The 22,302-nt window shown below is 37.0% G+C and overlaps 1 protein-coding gene across 1 annotated transcript; it reads left to right on the forward strand.

Moving 5' to 3' along the window:
* Positions 1 to 17,224: 17,224 nt before the first annotated feature.
* On the forward strand, positions 17,225 to 20,740 carry LOC125224887 (the record flags this gene model as incomplete). Its single annotated transcript, XM_048128388.1, has 2 exons — positions 17,225 to 18,279; positions 20,729 to 20,740. Coding segments are annotated over exons 1-2 (1,059 nt in total), but the record flags the coding sequence as incomplete, so codon positions are not given.
* Between the last annotated feature and the right edge of the window lie 1,562 nt (positions 20,741 to 22,302).

The following is a 22,302-nucleotide window of genomic DNA, read 5'->3' on the forward strand; positions in this document are numbered from 1 at the left end:
AATCGCAAAAGTACTGGTAAAAAATGCTTCTAAGTCAATAAACAATAACGTTACCGCATTGATGTTATTATAAAATTTACGCGACTATTCATGAGCTTTCTAAAAATATAAGTTTTATTGGTAAGTGATAATATAACCATGAAATTACGAATTTTGTTTCGTAGTGGTCACTCCGCCGGTCGCATAAATGAGCGCTGACCGTAGTAAAGTATTCAATATTTTTAAGTTCCTATTTTACGGATCGATATGTAAGAGGTATCATTTGAAAGCAAATTAAACCTACTGTAATTATTTTTGAATAACTATAATTATAAAGGTAGCTGTTTACAAAATATTTGAAAACATGAGTTTTTTTTCGAGCATGAGTTGCACATATACAGATAAAAAATGCTTCTAACTTAATAAACCATAACTTTACCGCAATTAATATTATTATAAAATTTACGCGAAATTTCATGCGCTTTCTAAAAATGTAAGTTTTATTGGTATATGATATTATATATGACCAAGTAATTACGAATTTGGTTTAGCAGGGGTCACTGCGCCCTGTCACGATATTGGGTGCTGACTGACCGTCGCCAAATTTTCTACATTACTCAGATCCTATTTTACTGATAAATTTGTGATAGGTATCATTTGAAAGCATATTATGCGTACTATCTTTATTTCTAATACTTCAAGTCGAAACTGTAGAAGTTTACAAAATATTTGATTAGTAATATGTGTATTTTACTGTGCATGAATAGCATTGGCATTGATAAGACACGCTTCTAGCTCAATAAATTATAGTTTTCCGCAATTGATATAATAACAAAATAAACGGAAAATGTATGACTTACACAAAAATAAGTTTGGTTTGTATTGCATAAACAATTAATTTTAATTTGTTCAGCTCACCTACTGCGCACCATCATAAGTATAAATGGATGTCCACCGTCGTTGCCGTTTTTCATGATTTTTCAGACTTTATTTCACTGATCGTATATTCACAATAAATATAATTTATCACGTATCGAATTTACTTATATACTTAATTGATCAGTAAAATAAAATCTGTAAAATGATGAAAAAATTAAGGCAACGGCGGTGGACATCCGTTTATATGACGATTGACCGTGCGCAGTGGGTATGGTGGACAAATTAACATTAATTGTTTAAGCAACACTAACAAAACTCATTTTTTGTAAAGGCGATACATTTTGCGGTTCATTTCGTTATTATATCAATTGCGGAAAAATATAATTTATTGAGCTAGAAGCATGTTTCACTCGTATCAGTGCGAATGCTATTCATATACAGTAAAAATACACATATTGTCAAATATTTTGTAAACTTCTACAATACGACTAAAATTATTAAAAAGTAACGATAGTACGCATAATATTCTTTCAAATAATACCTCTCACAAATTAATCGCTAAAATAGGATCTGAGAAATACATAAAATTAGGCGACGGTTAGCACCAATTACGTCACGGGGGTGCAGTGACACCTGCTAAACCAAATTCGTAATTACTTGGTTGTATAATATCATTCATCAATAAAACTTATATTTTTAGAAAGCACATGAAATGTCCTGTAAATCTTATAATAACATTATTTGCGGTAAAGTTATTGTTTATTGGTCATGCACCAAGATACAATCTTAAAAATTATGAAAACGGCAACGAAGATGGTCATCCATGTATATGACGGTGTGCAGTGAGTATGATGGATAAATTAACATTAATTGTTTATGCAATACTGACAAAACTTATTATTTGAAAAGGTCATACATTTCGCCGTTTATTTTGTTATTATATCAATTGCGGAAAAAATATAATTCATTGAGCTAGAAGCATGTTTTACTCACATCGGTTCCAATGCATATTTTCAAATATTTTGTTAGCTACTACAGTTACAACTAAAATTATTGAGAACTAATGATAGTATGCATAATATGCTTTCAAAAGATTCCTGTTAAATAAAATAAGATCTGAAAAATATAGAAAATTTGGCGACGGTCAGCATCCATACGTGGCCGGGCGCTGTGGCCCCTACTTAACCTTACCTTTTACTTAAATTTGTAATTACTTGGTTATATAATATCATACACCAATAAAACTTATGTTATTAGAAAGCGCATGAAATTCCGCGTAAATCTTATACTAACATCAATTCCGGAAAAGTTGTTGTTTATTGATTAAGAAGCATTTTTTACCAGTAGGTACTTGTGCGACTCATGGTCTATAAAACACATATTTTCAAATATTTTCTAAACAGCTACCTTTATGACTATAGTTATTTATAAAAATATATAGTAGGTTTAATTAGCTTTGAAACGATACCTCTCGCATATGGATCCGAAAATAGGACCTCAAAAATATTGAATACTTTACTACGGTCAGCGCCCATTTCTGCGACCGGGCAGAGTGACTCCTGCTAAACCAAATTCGTAATTACATGGTTATATATTATCATATACCAATGAAATTTAGAAGAGATGTCGACGACTTTTTGTAAAAGAGGTCGTTTGGTCCCTGACTACTTGTGACGAACGACGTTTTTTAATACAGTTGCGAAAAAACTACTACAACGAAATAGAGGTAAAACGATAAACAACCCGAACAGCCCGAATTCTCCATTTTCGCATTGACATTGACGCATTATTTGACAAATTCAAAGGGGTATCTTTGAAGCTTTTAAACTTGCGTGCATATTTTCGATTTTGCTATTCATCCAACACAATTTTTTTCATTGGGTGCCATAAAAACATAAACATTTACGATTTGGGACGATTGTTTAATATATAGTTATATTTTAATTCAATCGACCCATTTATGCCTCGATGTATTGCAAATAACATTAAATAATTATGACAAATCGCGTAACATATTAAGGTTTTTGAACATGCTTTGACAGAAGACGTTACTTTGACAGAAGACGCGTTTCGTTCCATTCATGTTCTGTTTACACAACTCATTATGACCTATTTTTTTCAAAATATAAACCATTTTATAAATAATGTTTAATATAATAAACGTAAACAATTACATTAGGAAATATCAATGTTTTAAATATTAATCCCTTAATAGTATGTTTATAGTTTTATTCCGTCTTAGTAAACGAGACTAATATTAAAACAGCTCGGTAAGTAGTTGTAAAATGGAACGCATACTTTTTATGCACTTGTGCGTAAAATCCAACTTCGCGCACGCTAAACAGCCAAAAAACGGGCACTTATTAAGCAACTGTTATAAGAAAGAAGCGTTATAACGCTGCATCCAGGTTCTGCAAGAAGCGTATTGCTGCAGCAAAGTTCCAACACACCTACAGAATTGGCGAGAGACTGGTTAGTCAGCCTGCTGGGACTCGTAATTTCTGGTCTCTCGCCAAAGCTGTTCAGGGGAACTTCTGTAAGGTCTCCCTTCCTTCTCTTCATAAACCTGACGACTCATTGGCTCATTCCACAAAAGAGAAAGCGAATCTCTTGTGTTCTCTTTTTGCGTCAAACTCGACGCTTGACGACGGGGGTAGCACACCACCCAGCATCCCGCGCTGTGAGGCATCCATGCCCGAGGTGCGCTTCACTCAAAGTGCAGTTAGGCGTGCACTTTTTGCCCTCGACGTCAATAAGTCCAGTGGGCCTGACGGTATACCAGCTATTGTGCTGAGAACGTGCGCTCCGGAGCTAACCCCGGTTTTGACGCGCCTTTTCTCGCTTTCATACTGCTCAGGCATCGATTTAAACTTCCCTAGATACACTATCGCCTACAAATTCGACACTCAAAAGTGTCCGATCGCTTAGTTGCAAATGTGTGCGTCTAGTTGACAAACGAAAACTTCGCAATGTAGTAAAAACTACTTTAATTTTTTTACAAAAACAACGTTATTTCTTAGTACTTAGAGTTCAATTTCAAATGCAAGCAATTGGCGGTTATGACATTAATGAATGTGATCATCGCGAAAGCCATAAAATTTTATGACCGCAGATCGCAGGTGTGCATATTTATAAACAAATCTACGTCTTATTGCAACCAACATAAGTTTAATTTCGTTCGCGCTGCAACAATCTAAACGCCATTTTTAAATTGGGAACGAGGATGGACAGAGGCATCATGGGAGTCGCGCTATGAGATGAAAGGCGAGAATGAGGAAATTTGCGGTATTTTTGCGAAAAACTGTTTAAAAAAATATATTATATATATATATATATATATATATAATATATTTTTTTATGTGTGTGTGTGTATGTATGTTTATAAATAAATAAATAGATATTGGGGACACCTTACACAGATCAACTTAGCCCCAAACTAAGCAAAGCTTGTACTATGGGTACTAAATGACGATATACATACTTAAATAGATAAATACATACTTATATACATAGGATACATCCATGACTCAGGAACAAATATCTGTGCTCATCACACAAATAAATGCCCTTACCGGGATTCGAACCCAGGACCGCGGCTTAGCAGGCAGGGTCACTACCGACTGAGCCAGACCGGTCGTCTAATATATATAACATATGTGTGTGTGTGCGTGTAGTGAGTGTGTGTGTAGCGATTATGTGAAGGTAAACAGTTGAGGGATTGTATGTGGTGTGTGTGAGGGATGGTGCACTTGGAGAATATGAATTAAGTAGCTATTAAAACAATGAAGAATTGAATGATGACATTAATTTATTATTTTACGTAATTTCTTTCAAAGCTTTGTGTGGGTAAATCTTCTCTCCGCTCCTCAGCTATAATCTTGCGCCATTTTTCCCTTTCAACGTCTTGTTTTGGGAATCTGGAATAAAAACCTTTTTTATTACTTAAAAACGAATTTGCTATTCCCGGGTTGTTTCTTTTTATAAATAAAGTAATTTATAAGATATGTATTAATATTATTGAATTTAAATCATTTATTTCAGACTTATTGGTCCATAATAATAAATAAATACATACACTAATAATATGAAATAGGCTTCTTTTACAAAAAATATAAATTAGCGACTCCATCATTCCATTTTTAACTATGTTCCACTTCATCCATCTTTTGTCGCCGTCCGCTCATTACTAGTATAGCGCGAGAGAAAGAGACAAACTGCGTAAGACCAAATCAAGGAATTTACTTTAATTATTCTAGAAAATAAATGTTTTTAGTAAGTTAGGAAGCCATTTTGGCCACAAATGCATAACATTATAAAATTATTAACAATTACTTACCGGAAATACGATACGTCATCCTTTTTTAACGTATATAAGGTGTTATTTTTGCACTTTTTTACGGAGCACTTAGGCATGTTGCCGACACGGCGGATGAAGCGCTACTGACCGCCCAATTGTGCTTAGAACATTTTCAAGCACAATTTGCTGCGGACACATTCTAAGCGATGATGGTGCATCTAGGTAGTTTAGATCGATGTGCTCAGGTAAATGCCCGTCATCCTGGAAGACTGCTTGGGTCCATCCAATCCCAAAGAAGGGTGATCGCACAGACCCGGCCAACTATCGGCCCATAGCGATAACCTCCCTTCTCTCCAAGGTAATGGAGCGCGTGGTCAATAACCAGCTTTTAGCGTACCTTGAAGACCACCAGCTTATAAGTGACCGGTAATACGGCTTCCGCCATGGTCGTGGCGCTGGTGATCTTCTGGTATACTTGACTCATCGTTGGGCCACCGCCATTGAGAGCAAGGGAGAAGCACTGGCAGTCAGCCTAGATATTGCTAAGGCTTTTGACCGGGTTTGGCATAAGGCGCTTCTTTCCAAGCTCCTTCGTACGGGCTCCCAGAGGGGCTTTGCAAGTGGGTGGCCAGCTTTCTATCTGGCCGAAGCATTTCAGTTGTCATCGACGGACAATGCTCAGATCTCCGGCCGATTAACGCTGGTGTACCCCAAGGATCTGTCCTGTCACCGACCTTGTTCATCCTTCATATCAATGATATGCTATTAACTAGCAATATCCATTGTTATGCGGATGACAGCACAGGTGATAGCCAGTACACGGGTCGTGCAAATGCCTCTCGAGAGCAGGTATTGGAATGCCGAATGCAACTTGTGTCTGAAATCGAGGCCTCTCTTGAGCAGGTATCCGAGTGGGGTAAACGTAATCTCGTCGAGTTCAACCCCAGTAAGACACAAGTTTGCGCGTTTTCCGCTAAAAAAATCCCATTTGACATAGCGCCTGAATTCCAGAACACTCCCCTTACCATCTCCAAGAGTATCGGGATACTCGGTGTCGACATTACGAATGAGGTCCAGTTCCGGGGTCATTTGGAACTCAAGGCCAAACTGGCCTCTAAGAAGCTCGGGGTACTCAATAGAGCGAAACAGTACTTCACATCGGGTCACCGGCTTTTACTATACAAAGCACAGGTTCGACCACATATGGAGTACTGTTCTCATCTCTGGTCTGGGGCACCGAAATATCAACTTCTTCCACTTGACTCTATCCAACGCCGGGCAGTTCGTATTGTTGGCAATCCCGAACTCACAGTCGGTTTAGATCCTCTTAGCCTCCGGAGAGATGTTGGCTCTCTGTGCTTATTCTACCGTCTGTACAACGGGGAGTGTTCTGAAGAACTTTTTGACCTGGTGCCACCGTCGCGCTTTTATCACCGCACCTCCCGCCAAAGAAACAAAGTTCATCCTCACTTTCTAGATACGTGGCAAACCAAGAACAAACGGGCCTCTCGCTCATTTTTGCCCAGAACATGCAAGTTGTGGAATGAGCTACCTTCTGAGGTGTTCCCCTTGCGCTATGACATGGGGTTCTTCAAGAAGCAGGTATTTAGGGTTCTTAAAGGTCGGCAACGCATAGGTGACTCCCCTGATGTTGCTTATGTCCATGGGCGGCGATGACTGCTTTCCATCAGGCGGCTCGTCTGCTCGTTTGCTGCCTATTTCATAAAAAAAAAAAAAACTGTATTTAAATTGTACATTACGATACAAGTGCGTAAAGAAGGAAGTTCGAAACGAGTGGCGATAAATTAAAACACGACCGAAGGGAATGTTTTAAATCGACACGAGTTACGAATTTCCTTTTTGCACGTGTATCGTACGACGTTTTTCAGTGCAGATGGCCATCCGAAGTTTCGACCTGACAAATAATGAACCACTTCTCACACTAGTGCTTAAAAAAAACACTATCTGTACTGAAAAAATATTTTAGGTTTTGCTAAGCAGGGGTCGATTGAAATTGATACTAGAAAGATGAATTCAGCAGGAGTGACTCGAGATCCGTGGGTAAATGTACAGTGAGCTGCGAAATTGCATGGTGAAATTATGAATGAATTCATTGATAAATTGGCCATGCACTTTTGCAGCTGATAGTACCTATAGTAAGACACTTTTGCTACTAGAATTACTTTTTTTTGTATTTTTATAGCACGTTGGCGGCAAACAAGCACACGGCCTAATGCAGCCCTTATAGCCTATGGACGCTTGCTACTTCAGACATGCGCGTTATCAACTCGCTAAGTTGCGGAAGAATCAACAAGGGGTTTATTTGTTATACAAGGGTGCAAAGTTGTATTTTAACGCCGAGTGTGGAATTGAAAAACGAGCAAGTGAAAAACGAGGTGAAAGTGGAGTGAACTTGCGAGTTTTTTAACACACGAGAAATACATTTGCACCCGAGTGTAATACAAAACTTTTCCCCTCACTATAGCGAGGAATGTACAACGCAAAAAACGCGTTTATCACTGCTCCACAGGTGGTAAAACATCGTCATCACTAGATTCACTCACTTTTATCAATTTTAAAGCAGAAAAAAATACTATATTCAAGGTCAAATTACTTTATCGCTGGTATTAAAAGACAAAACACGTGTTTCCGAGCTAGTGAGGGGAAAACAAAATGTCATCAACTCATCAGGCTTAAGACAGGGTATTTCAGTATTCGTTGGATATGAGGAATTATCATTTGATAGTAACCTTTTTAGGGTTCCGTAGTCAACTAGGAACCCTTATAGTTTCGCCATGTCTGTCTGTCCGTCCGTCCGTCCGTCCGTCCGTCCGTCCGTCCGTCCGTCCGCGGATAATCTCAGTAACCGTTAGTACTAGAAAGCTGAAATTTGGTACCAATATGTATATCAATCACGCCAACAAAGTGCAAAAATAAAAAATGGAAAAAAATGTTTTATTAGGGTACCCCCCCTACATGTAAAGTGGGGGATGATATTTTTTTTTCATTCCGACCCCAACGTGTGATATATTGTTGGATAGGTATTTAAAAATGAATAAGGGTTTACTAAGATGGTTTTTTGATAATATTAATATTTTCGGAAATAATCGCTCCTAAAGGAAAAAAAAGTGCGTCCCCCCCCTCTAACTTTTGAACCATATGTTTAAAAAATATGAAAAAAATCATAAAAGTAGAACTTTATAAAGACTTTCTAGGAAAATTGTTTTGAACTTGATAGGTCCAGTAGTTTTTGAGAAAAATACGGAAAACTACGGAACCCTACACTGAGCGTGGCCCGACACGCTCTTGGCCGGTTTTTTAATTATGGACTTTAATATTTATTGAGAAACTATACATAGAATTTTTTGAATTAACTCCTTATTTCTATCATGCTTTTCTACCTGCTACCCTCCTGAAATGGCTATATAATTTGCGAAGTTTCACTTCCAAGAATTAATTTGTATTTCAATTACAGGTCCTCATGAAAGTCAAGGACCGCTTCTAAGGCGAGGAAATAAATTTCACCTGTCAACTGAGTTGCAGAAACAGACACTATGCACTCAATTGCAGACACTAGTGACGGGCAAGTGTTGCTGCCCCATGCTTGCATATCTCGACTTGCCGGGATTTATGGATTAACGTCTTTGATACCGCTTTTTTATGCGAGCAAAAATTTAAATAATTAAAATTGCCAACAGTTTCAGTTTGCGTTTACAGTTAAAAATGAAATGTTATAAAATTGAATAGTTAAAAATTGAATAGTTAAAAATGAACGTTTCGGACATACATTACGTCCGTGGTCAAACTGGCTGGGAGTTGTATCAATATGTACGAGTTTTTCGAACTACCCGCACTTGATTGTCATCAGTCACTTTTACGCTAGGGTTCCCCGTACGGGTTACGGTAGGGTAGTCCCGTTTTAATTTAATAATATGAGTGAAGATCGTGTTAGTTTAAATCAATATACAATATACCTATGTTAAATAGATCGAATCTCACTTACAATATGAGCATGCAAGTTTATCTCACCCTTTAAGCTGAGTTTAGACGTGTAAGTTATTGCTGCAAGTTTTGCGACAGAAGTATATGCAATAAAGAGATGTAGAGATATTTGCAACTCACTCTTACCTATAGCTGCGTCTCAAAACTTGCAGCAATAACTGGCTGGTCTAAACTCAGCTTTAATTTAATTTAATCTAATTAAAACTATTGACTAAACATGGTTATGATAAACATGTGATGTGTATGTGTAAGTATTATTATTTTTCAACAATCATGGACAACGAGAAGAGTCCGTTTCAGCTTTAGCTAAAAAAAACTTACGTTTAGATAACAACTGTTATCTTCTATAAATAGCTTTTCGTAGAATTTTTGCTTACCATCGGGCGGCAGGCTGGCCGTATGCTAGTTTACCGCCAACGTTGAATAAAACGTCCATATAATATACGTACAAGTACATGCTCTTCCCTAGAATGTTATGGTGGTAACCTGAACTAAAGTTTATTGCTCCATCTAGGGGGTAGTAGTAGTGATCAGTGCTGCAACAGTTTATTGTTACTGTTGCTAGTGCTACTATTGTCTACATTACTAACACGGCGGTAAAATTGAATTCATTAGGTACCTCCTGAAGTTTAATTTACTAATATATTGGCTAAAGTAGGTTATTTGTTACATATAGCAAAAAATATATAATGTAGTCGTCCAAATCTGAAACTTTTCTTTTGTTCAATAAGTATGTGTAAGGTACAGTGGGGCAAATCTCGACTGGGGGTGCAAATGTAACTGGTCCATTTTTTCCATGTTTTACAATGTTTGCATTATTAAATAGAATGTCCACTGGTTATATATGGTAGGCGTGTTCAATTGATATATGTAGAACTCAACATCATAGTGAAATAATGGAAAAAATGGATTAGTTACAATTGACCTCCAGCTGAGATTTGCCCCGCTGTACCTTACTAAAATTGACCATAAATATGTCGCTTGATATACTAGTACATCCCTGATATTCGATAAAGAAATTTGCAAGAATCGTATCTATAAATAAACACGCAAAATAATTATTTAATCACGATGCATACTCAAGTAAACTTTGCAACTAAAACTTCAGCCGTCACTTAGCGTTTGACAGTTGATTTCCCTATTGGCGCGACGCAAACGTGTCACCACAAACAAAACGGGAAAAACTTTGCAACAATCTACTGCAAACCTGACGGGGGAAACAAGGGTTATTTACAAATACTTCCAAGTAAAACTTTATATATTTTCATATAGAGACGAGTGTGAAATGAGACGGTCTGTTTCGATATGAATATTTGTGGCGTTCTAAAACAAAATATACTAATTTATCGCTAAAGGATAAGGACGGGACGCTCCAACAGATATCTTAGTAGTAGTACCTCAGTCTTTCACCAAGGCAGTACTTTCAATCCCAATTTAAAATTTAAAATTTATTCTAGTGGTATCTTTTGCAGCCTAGTGGCATCTATTGCAGACTCTACTTGACAAAAAAATAAAATTTATTATTATGATGGTTATTAGTAAGTACATAGTTGTTATTGCGTTAAATTTAATATACCTAATACTTAGTATAAATCATCTATTTCACGTTTTATTGCTGAGCAACTTCGGTTGTCTGTACTGTCACAGGTACCAAAAATAAAACAGAACGAAAGCAAAAATATAAACAGTCTTGATTATTGAGTATCTCTTTTCAAGCATCTTTAAAAATTTCTAAAACTTTTCAAGTATTTCTGTTTGCCCTTCAAAGCTTCCTTGGATGTTTTATCCTTTGTTCAAAGTGCGTTTAAAGTAGTTTAATTCTTTAGGGAGGAGATTTCACGAGGGTGAAGTGGACTAAATTGTTTTGCGTAAAAGGGTGAATGCAAACCGCAATATGCGGTGAACTTGACCTAATCCTGGATTAAATAATGCGAACGAAGTGACACCACTAGCGATGTACTTGAGAATATTCCCGGGTACAGCACATCAGTAGACACCACTCTTGCCAATGACATTAAGATATGCAGACCATTTTAGACAAATATATATAATATAACCGAATGGAATTTCTGCGACGCGAAACGAAAACGAAACGCCGCGAAAGGTAGTCTGGCTCTATCGCGCCAATACGCATGAGCGATAGAGATAGGTATCTACGAGCGTTTCGTTTCGTGAGCGTTGGTGTCATTCGGCTACGTACATATACCCTGTAGTTATTATAAAATGGTACTTTTCCAGATTAATACAGGTAAGTAGGTAATTGCAAAATACTATAAATGTTCATCTAAGTATTACAATAATGAATGTTTTTTCATACTACTTACTTCTATTTTCCAAGTCAAAGTCGTTTTGCTGATCCAAGATGAAAGAAAAGCAACAAGTTCACAGAAAAAAGATTATGCCCTATTTCATCATAACACAATTTCTACCTGACTTTGACAACATATCTGACCAGGCCCAGTAGCCGAATGGCATTTCTGCGATGCGAAACGAAAACGAAACGCCGTAGAAAGGTAGTCTGGCTCTGTCGCGCAAATACGCAAGAGCGATAGTGATAGATAGCTACGAAAGAGATATTATCGTGAGCGTTTCGTGAGCGTTTGTGCATTCGGCTACGCACACTGGGTACGTAAGCCAAATGAATAAACGCTTACAATAATATCGTTGCAGAACTGCGTTTCGGTGACCGAAATTTCGCATTAACTGAACCGGAACGTCGTAGCGACATAATTTGGGAACTTCTTTTGCCCAAGAGTGGTGTATCTGAAACAAACATAGATATGAAATCTGTGCCTCCATTACGTGACTAAAATTTAAATGGGTATTTGACTTCAATGTTATGACGTTACTCAGCCCCTTGTAAGAAATACATAATTTTTTTTTTTTTTTTTTTTTAACATGATTTTTTGCTGTTTGGCCACTCCTGGGACCAGTTACAGCTGCGGTATGAGTGAGATCAGTGGCGCGGCCTGAAGGGCCGCGCCACTGCCAAGTGAGAAGAGAAAAGGAAAAGTACAGAATAGAAGAATAGATGATAGATTAGTATAGAGAAGTGAAGTATACAATATTTTATTTTCAGAAATTTAAGTGAGTTTAATTTATACAATACTATTCATGATTGGATGGAATAAAAAGTTATGTTTTGATATAGAATATAGAATACAGTACAAGACCCTAGGGACCTAGGGCGGAAGGCCCTGTGTGGTGTCGACTAACCTTCTGTGTTTTTCCCAGTTTGGGCGGTTTTTATAAAAATAATCTTTGGTTTTCAGCGACGGTTTGGATTTTGCTCGGAGCTCTTTTATTATTTGAGCTTCTTTAATTTGAGCCAGCGTTATTTCATCATCTGGGTCTAGTAAGACATGCCTCGACCTACGTACACCTTTCCTGGGTGGAACCTCAGGGGTGTACACCGAGGCCTGTCTTACCAGGTCCTTGCTATGGGTTGATGTTTTATTGAAGTATACTTTATGAAAGTAAAGTGACCACGAAAATGCCACATGTCCTTGTATAGTAATTTTGACTTCAGTTGAATAGAATGTAAAAAATAAAATCGAGGTACTTACTTAATACGTAACTGTCTTTTAAGACGGAAAAGTCTGTTTACTGGAAGTTCTAAGTAGGTAGGTACGGTCAAAGATGATCGAGTAATATAGAGAAGAGTTACTGTCAAAGTAAAATGTGTAATCACAGTGCATAGACTGCCATCTCTCGACACAAGCTCAAAACATTTGAACTTCAGTTTTGACAATTTATTTAGCGTGATTTAGCCCATATTGTTAGCTTGGTATGTGTTAAAATGTCAAATATTAATATTATCGCCATCTAGCCGAGCGTTACCCAAAGGTGTAACGCCACCTAGGCCACCACCGTACCTTTTTCTTTTGAGCTTTGAGGTGCGTTTTTTTCTTAGACTTTATCCGTCTATACGGATGTCTTTTGTACGGTGTAAAAAAGTCCAATTTATTTAAGTATATAGAATAAATCTTTAGAACACATTACCACTAAAAAGTCTACTGCCAAGATAAGTAGCTTCAAACTTGACTTCGTAAATATGGTAAAAAATCTGCTAGAAACTACCAACTAAAGCGTCTAGGGACCAAAGCTCTCAGCTAGATAAACGTAAAGGTTTACTTTCACAAATACCTTATGATAAAACTTTAGTTCCATCTTTATTCACCTCAAACAATGTAATATCGGATCTGACGTGCCTGCCACCCTTGTCAATCCATCAATATATTACTAGCTGTTACTTTGCTGAGCGATTGCCTCTCGATATTGTATCCGGAGACGTTCTGGTTACCTTTTCCTGTGTTTACTTACTTGGAAATGCAATTGTAATGATGAAATATAAATAGATATTAAATATTTGGAGAATGTGTACATAAATTTATTTTTTATCATGCAGAAACGTCTGCGAGTGATATTACATATTTTTAAATTAAAGGAAAAATTAATTAATTTTTTCCATTTTTCCTTTAATTTAAAAATGTGTACATAGTTTACAGTTGAAATAAAGGTACCTTTGTATATGGGTAAGTTACCTATATACAAGGTGCTCGCGAAGAACCCGCATAACTTGAACCACGCGTTTCTGAGGCAAAAAGAAAAAAAAAAGTTATATGAATTTTAAAATTTTTCGCCAAAAAAAAAATTATTATTTTTGTTTTTTTTTTTACTTTTTTCGACGTATTTTCACATAAATTTTTTTTTTATCCATAAAGTTGGCCATTAAAATGAGTTCCTTCATTTATTTTTCTAAAAACCAAATTATTTTGAAGTTTTTATTGTCACATTTTGACATCTATCAATGACTACTGTGAGACTATGCTCCACAATTGCGCATCAGTGCCGTTAAGAAACCTTTTCTACTAAGTAACAATACGGAAATGTTTTTTTTAAATTGGCAATAACTCTGAAACTAGACGAAATCTAGAAAAGTTTATATGACATTTTAGTCTTAAAATGTGACCAAGAATATGCCGTTAAAGTTATATGGGTTCCTCGCGAGCACCTTGTACATACCCAATGCAGGGGTGATTGAAAAGTTCGCGGCCTAAGTACGAAATCAGATAAAAATCTTATAATATAATATGTTTGTTTATGTTTCTAGTTCACATCGAAATTTCTGCACTTCCATCTGGATTCACTTTTTTTTAAATGCTCCGGGCCTTCAAATTAGGTGGTGTGAATTCCTCAATAGTTATTTTAAGATATTTTTCCCATGAAATAACATTACAATATTACTCATTACAATGTAGCCTAGACATATGTATATTTAATTAAAACATTATTGTTAATGACGTCTAAATCAAATAGTTTCAATAGAAACTTCGTATGTGCAGAAAACAACTATGTACGCGATTAAACAAGAGATAATAGAATATTCGTGCATTATTTTAATTTTCACCACACCAACTGGTAAAGGCTTACTTTGCTATTCGAAAACAGATAGCAAAATTGCATTTTATTCACAAGAGTGCAAAGTAATTTCATACATATTTTAATGTGATGTCCAAAGCTGGCTGTAGAAATTCACGTATAAATGATGATTTTGAATCATAAATGTTAAATAAATTGATGGATTTGATTTAGTTTGATGTTTTACAGTTAATATTTTCATAGTGTTGGTAAGGTGAAAAATGTTGTGTTTCACTCGGTGGCAAATTTTGTTTAACCTACGTGCCGCTCGCTCGCTCGCAACGCTCAAGATTCCAAATTCTGAACCACTCGCTACGCTCGCGGTTCAATATTGGAATCTTTCGCTTGCTCGTGTATCAATTTTGGCACGTGCGGTTAAACAATAACTTTGCCCCCTTGTAAAACAAATAACTATTAAAGTGTAGCGCGCAAACTGTTCAGTACAAGATGGTACAAGTTCATTAGATACTCAAATATATATTTGATGCACAATTCGAATGATGTAAATGTTTTATAGAGAAATATTTAAGCGTGCAGCATCCGGAAGTTGCTCGCGCCATGTAAACAAGCGGCTGCGTCGAAACATTTCCAACTTTTGCACTTTTCATCTCAATTTTTCTTTTTTCCCATTTATTTTATTTTTTCATCTCTCTGGCCTTCCGTCTAGCGGCCATTTTAGCGGACAGTAATTGATTTTGTGTAGTGTTGCGCGTCAATAAAGAGCAATAAACCCGGCGACTACACCGCCTTTCATAAGTATTTCATTAAATCGTTCAAGTTTCTGTTCACCTTTTTATTAATTACAGTTTACTTTTCCAACAGACTTTTTTTATGACGTCTGTTTCTTTGAATCATGAAAACATAATAGGGATGTATGTTGTTATAATAAATACTAAAGAGTCACAGCAACTCCGTAGTTTCCTTTATGAAAAAAAAAAGATTATGCCACAAAATTGGAGATCCGATTAGACACAATAGCCATAATGGAGATCGATTAGACTGGAGAACTTTTAAAAAAAACTTGCTTCCTGTGAAAAAAGAAAATTGTAGTAAGTATGTATGGAATGCATATAGACACTTTATGATCGAAGTTAAGAGTGACGATATAGATATTTGTTTTAATATTTTGTCGATCGATCGGTTGGTTTTAATTTATCGCCACTCGTTTCGAACTTCCTTTTTTACGCACTTGTATCGTAATATACTATTATATCATATCAGTTTTAACGACTAAATATGTATTTTGTAACTTTAATTTACGTCTGAAATGTTTTGCTTAAGCCGAGTTGTCTTTCTAACATAAAAGGGGCGTGGCTTAAGTGTTTTTGTTAGCAAAAACACTCAAACATGTTTGCCTCGTCAAATGGAAAACATCTTAGGTGTTAGAAAAGCACAAAAACACGTTGCAGCAGACCCTGCTTTAAGGCTTGTTATAAAACACTTTGTTAATAAACTATTGATTTTTATATCATAAAATTCATGTTTTACATTTTACAGAAGCTCTCAATCTCTTTTTACTATGACGAGCTCAAATATCGGCGAACAGCCGATCGCGCCGTCAGCACGAACAGTATGCCTGTCAATAAATCTTAATCAAACTAGCTCAATCGAATTTGTCACATTTACACAGCGAGGGGTTTAACTAAATAAGGGTTGTCAGTGAAGACGAAATGGGACATCAATCAAGCACGACGCGCGTCATACGCGCACAGACATATGTGTAGACAGACACCCACTTCAAGCAGACGGATACTCATAGAATCCTGCTGTTTAAAAGGAAGGAATGAGTATGTTTCATTTCTAGACTTATGAACAAACATTTTTGAATTTTTTGAATTTCATTATTAGGTACAGGCACAATCATATTAGTATATTCTATTAAAATCTTGATATAAGTATTTTACCTTAACTGTGATTGTTAAAATGAAAGTATTTAATGTGTAATAAGATTTTTTAACCAGTGTGTAAAAGTCATACGATAAATAATAAATACTCTTTATACTTTTTTTTTAGTATGAATAGGTAGACGTTTGACCACGATCACACCTGATGGTAAGTGATGATGCGGTCTACGGTGGAGCACGCTTGGAGATACTCTTGATTAATGAATTATGATTAATGTCTCAGTAGGTACAATCAATATAAATGGCACAAATACCATTATGCAACCTTATCTAAAATGGGGGGTTTAAGTTTCTAGCGAGTGAAGCCGCGGGCAAGAAAGCTAAGTATTCCATAAATATACTTACAGAGAGTAAAATAAAAACTAAGATATAGAAAACCGTCCCCTTTAAATCCCAGAAAATAATTCAAAATCGGATTATGTTCAATTTTCAAACCGTTAGTACTTGCGGCAAAACCTTTAAATTTCGTTTTCGCTCGAAAAACTGCTATTTATAAACCGGTTTTTAGGGGAACACTTTCATAAAGGTTTCGTTCGATTAACCGGTTTAGAACAAAACAACCCGGTTTAATCCACAGCGTGATAGTTAATTACTGTTCTAACCAAACAAAATTATAATATTGTCTTCGGTTACCGCGATAGTTACTCATGAAATAAAACTATGGAAACGGATTAAATCGCGTATAATGAATTTAAAATACATCCCGACGTGAGACGACGTGAGACGACGTGCGACGTGAGAGAGCAGAACATGTCTGAGAACTACGCCAAGTTGTTGGAACATTGCCTCACATCGGGCTACTTGCTATGGAATGGTGAATTCTACCTTCAAGTGGACGGCGTGGCAATGGGGTCTCCGGTGTCTCCAGTAGTCGCCGACATCTTCATGGAGGACTTTGAGGAGAGAGCGCTCTCATTGGCTGCCGTCCAGCCGAAGATATTTAAAAGATACGTAGATGACACTTTTACTATACATCCTAAAAGTAATGTTTCAACTTTCTTAGACCATTTAAATTCTATCCATAGTAAAATACAATTTACTATGGAATTGGAGAAAGACTGTTCTCTTCCCTTCTTGGATGTTCTCATTTTGAGGAATCCTGATAATAGCTTAGGTCGCACTGTGTATAGAAAACCTACTCATACTGATAGGTACTTAAATGGCAAATCCCACCACCATCCCAGTCAACTAGCTACTGTAGGCAAATCTTTGTTTCAGAGAGCCCAAAGGATATGTGACGACCAACATTTGACCGCGGAGCTTCGACATGCCAGGCAGGCGCTGTTGGCGAACGAGCTCAAGATACCGCGTGTCAAGCAGAAGGCCCGTTTGAAGATCCCTACAGTCGAGCGCCGGCCTGCAATTCTCCCCTTTGTTAGAGGGGTCACAGATAGGATCAGCCACATCTTGAAACGGGCTTCTATTAAAACTTATTTCAAGCCTATGAAGAAGATGTCCCAATTCCTGAGGCCTGTGAAATGTCAAACTCCTCTACAAAGCGCGGGAGAGTACAGGCTAGACTGTGAGTGCGGGCTGTCATATGTGGGACAGACGAAACGAAGCATTTCCACACGGGTGAAGGAACACATAGCGGATGTCAAGCACCGTCGGCAAAGGTCTGCAGTCTCTGAACATGTCATGGATAAAGTCAATCATGCTATAAAGTTTGACAAGCCTCTGGTTCTCGCTAAGGAGAAGCGATATATACCCAGAATGTTGCGAGAGGCCATTGAGATCAAGAAATATCCAAACTTTAATAGAGAGGATGGCTTTACTTTACCACCGGCTTGGGATCCAGTAGTACATCTGATAATGGAACAAGCACGACGAAGGCTGTGAGGCATTTGTGTTGTATGGTGTTGGACATTTGCAGTTTGTTTCTTTGTCAATTTTGTGTAGATTAATTGGTTAATTATTTTTTAACAGAGTAATGGTAAATTTGAATATTGTATAACTGGCTTTATTAATAGTGTGTGAACCTGCCTTAGAAATCTATATTATTTGTGGTCATGGTTCGTTAATATTTCTTGTAAGTGGGTAGCTTTTGCACATTTTAATTTTTCCTCAGTCACCCGTTGACCACGAACGCTGTAAAGAGTTCGAAACGTCGGGATGTATTTTAAATTCATTATACGCGATTTAATCCATTTCCATAGTTTTATTTCAAACAAAATTAGTCGCTGTTTATTGAAGATAAATCGATTCCCAGAACATATTTGACTAGTTGCCTAATACCAGCCTTAAATGGTAATTAGATTGCCTGCTTGTTATCCTAGCAAAGTCTCTCAGATAAACTGAAATTCATAAGAACTGACCAGCACTGAACAAGTGAACATTTTAATAGAATTTCTTGAGATAATTCATTTGTGTCTCATCTGTCATCACTCTTCCATATTAGTGTGACAGTGTTAGTTGCGTTTACATTTCCACGAATCGTGAGTAACTGGTCTTTTTTTACGGGCCATGTTTCTCTCATCACACGTTAAAACTTGCGACAAAACTGTTATTTTGATTTGTCAAAATAAAGAAAACTGAATAGAACGCTGTTTTAATTATTTTTGTGTTCGTAGTCTATCCAAATATATATGTCTGCGGTGGCGTCATGCGGAGTCATGGCTTCCGTCATCGAGCGTGTCCAGCGCTATTCACACCAGGGATTATAAATCAACATGACAAATACGAGGGCACACGTGATATCCGAGCATGTAAGCACATCCTGAACATTCTTAATAGGCGGCTAATGAGACGAGACAGGCATATTTTGGTTAGAAAAACTAGAACTTAAAACTTTCATGTTACCTTTCTCAGATACAGGCAGAAAGGATGAGCTACCTTTCTTCTCCTTTGTCAACATTAAGAGTGCATTCAACGAACACGTCGTAATAATGTAAAATTGATAGTTTTAGTCGGCAAAATGCTACACTTTCCGTCATCTAAAAGACTTATTAAGTTCAGGATTCGATTAGGACATCTTCTTAACTTACATGTTGTGAGACTGGATTTTTAAAAACTAACTCACTTAATTAATTATGATTTTTTTTCTGGTGCATGTTTAGGAAAACCCGCGAAAAGTGCTGACTTAGTCCGTCTAATTTGTAAAATTTGGATAGTTTTGAATGCTTCAAGTGGTAAATTTGTATTATGTATATCCTGTACAATCTTCTGAGACTACTTCTTTGTTGTAAGGCTTTAGAATAGAGTAAATGAGGATATGATGAATCCAATTTGTTTCAGAAATCACCTCAGAATAAGTGTCAATTTCTTCGAAAACTTACGTGTTTTTGAAGTAGTTTTAATATAAAAATAATCTGCAACGCTTACTCAAACAGATTTTATGCAAAAGTTTTCTATTAATTGCAATTTAATATTTTTGACGATTTTTTAAAAATGCCTCCTTATTACCGGTTACACGCGCTTGCGATGTCAGTACCGCGGCAGAGTTTGTAGAGGCAGGACGTATGTTAGTCCGCTCCGCACGCGGCTCGACGATCGCGAAGTTATTTTGTCATTGTGTGCGGCACCCGCCGTGTCAAAAACCGCACTTGTGTGCGTGTTTGGCTGTATACTGCGACCGAAAACTTTGATCCTTGGGTTGACGACTTTGGTAACTAACTAATTAACTTGACTAATATTTTTAGTATTATTTATTATTGAATATCATTTTAGGTTACTGACTCGTCTCAACAAAACCTTTGACAATAGATGGTACTCAGGATCTGATGATGAAGTCAGATGGTAGTCATGAGTTCTCATCAACCAGGCCTTGAAACCATTTCGTGTTTGGGCTCGTTTGATTCGCCTCAACAAGATCTTTGACAAGAGGTGATGGTACCCAGGATCTGATGATGAAGCCGGAAGGTAGTCATGAGTTCTTATCAACCAGGTCTTGAAACCATTTCGTGTTTGGGCTCGTTTGATTTGCCTCAACAAGATCTTTGACAAGAGGTGATGGTACCCAGGATCTGATGATGAAGACGGAAGGTAGTCATGAGTTCTCATCAACCAGGTCTTGAAACCATTTCGTGTTTGGGCTCGTTTGGTTCGTCTCAACAAGATCTTTGACAAGAGATGGTACCCAGGATCTGATGATGAAGCTGGAAGGTAGTCAAGAGAATTCATCAACCAGGTCTTGAAACCACTCCTTGTTTGGGCTCGTTTGGTTCGTCTCAACAAGATCCTTGACAAGAGATGGTACCCAGGATCTGATGATGAAGCTGGAAGGTAGTCAAGAGTATTCCACGACCAGGTCTTGAAATCACTTCGTGTTTGGGTTCGTTTGATTCATCTCAACAAGATCTTTGACAAGAGATGGTAATCACTCTTTTATACTCTGGCGCATCCACTGTCTCAGTGTGTCAACAGTCAACTAAAGCAGGTAGGCGTAGCGTAGAGTTGTATTTCCTTACAAAAAACTATACATAGATGTGGACCTTCCTGTGCTCCATGCAATTAAAACAACATAATATTTAAAAACCGGCCGAGAGCGTGTCGGGTCACGCTCAGTGCCTACACTGAGCGTGGCCCGACACGCTCTCGGCCGGTTTTTAAAGCCGAGTTGGTAAATAGCCGCTCGGCTCTTCCGTAGTTTTCCATATTTTTCAAAAACTACAGAACCTATCAAGTTCAAAACAGTTTTCCTAGAAAGTTTATAAAGTTCTACTTTTGTGATTTTTAAATATTTTTTAAATATATGGTTAAAAAGTTAGAGGGTTCCCCCCCGGACACACTTTTTTTTCCTTTAGGATTATTAATATTATCAAAAAACGATTTCAGTAATTCATTTTTAAATACCTATCCAACAATAGATCATACGTTAGGGTTGAAATGAAAAAAAAAATCACTCCCTACTTAATTGTAGGGGGGGGGGGGGGGATTTCAGCTCTCTAGTTCAAACGGTCACTGAGATTATCCGCGGACGGACGGAGGGACAGACAGACAGACAGACATGGCGAAACTATAAGGGTTCCTAGTTGACTACGAAACCCTAAAAACACATTTTAAATATTAAAAAAAACTACTTAAAATGAAAGAAAACCGATCTTAGTTCCATTATATATATGTACCTAGAAAACATCATCATCTTCCTTGCGTTATCCCGGCATTTGCCACGGCTCATGGGAGCCTGCGGTCCACTTTGACAACTGATCCCAAGATTTGGCGTAGGCACTAGTTTTTACGAAAGCGACTGCCATCTGACCTTTCAACCCAAAGGGTAAACTAGACCTTATTGGAATAAGTCCGGTTTCCTCACAATGTTTTCCTTCACCGAAAAGAACCTAGAAAACATATCATATACAAAATGAAATAAAACTAAGAAAACGGATTATATCCATACTATCCATCCATACTAATCCATACTATCCATACTATCCATCCATATCCATACTATCCATACTATCCATCCATACTTCCATACTAATATTATAAATGCGAAAGTAACTCTGTCTGTCTGTCTGTCTGCCTGTCTGTCTGTCTGTCTGTCTGTCTGTTACGCTTTCCCGCTTAAACCACGCAGCCGATTTTGATGAAATTTGGAACAGACAATCTTTAGACCCTGAGACAGAACATAGGCTACTTTTTATTTCGAAAAAAAGGGATGAAGGTGTTGAAAAAGAGGTTGAAAGTTTGTATGGGATTTCTTAATTTTAAAAGATAAAACCATGAAACTTTATATTTTAGCTCTTGATAAGAAATCATTAAACATATATTTAAAGTCACATACAGGTCGAACGCGATTAATTAACATTATTTTTACCTTTAAAATAAACATGGTGGGAAATAACATTAACTAAAAGCGGGTAGATTATATTTATTTGTCTA

Source organism: Leguminivora glycinivorella, chromosome 3, assembly GCF_023078275.1.
Source record: "Leguminivora glycinivorella isolate SPB_JAAS2020 chromosome 3, LegGlyc_1.1, whole genome shotgun sequence".
NCBI lineage: Eukaryota > Metazoa > Arthropoda > Insecta > Lepidoptera > Tortricidae > Leguminivora > Leguminivora glycinivorella.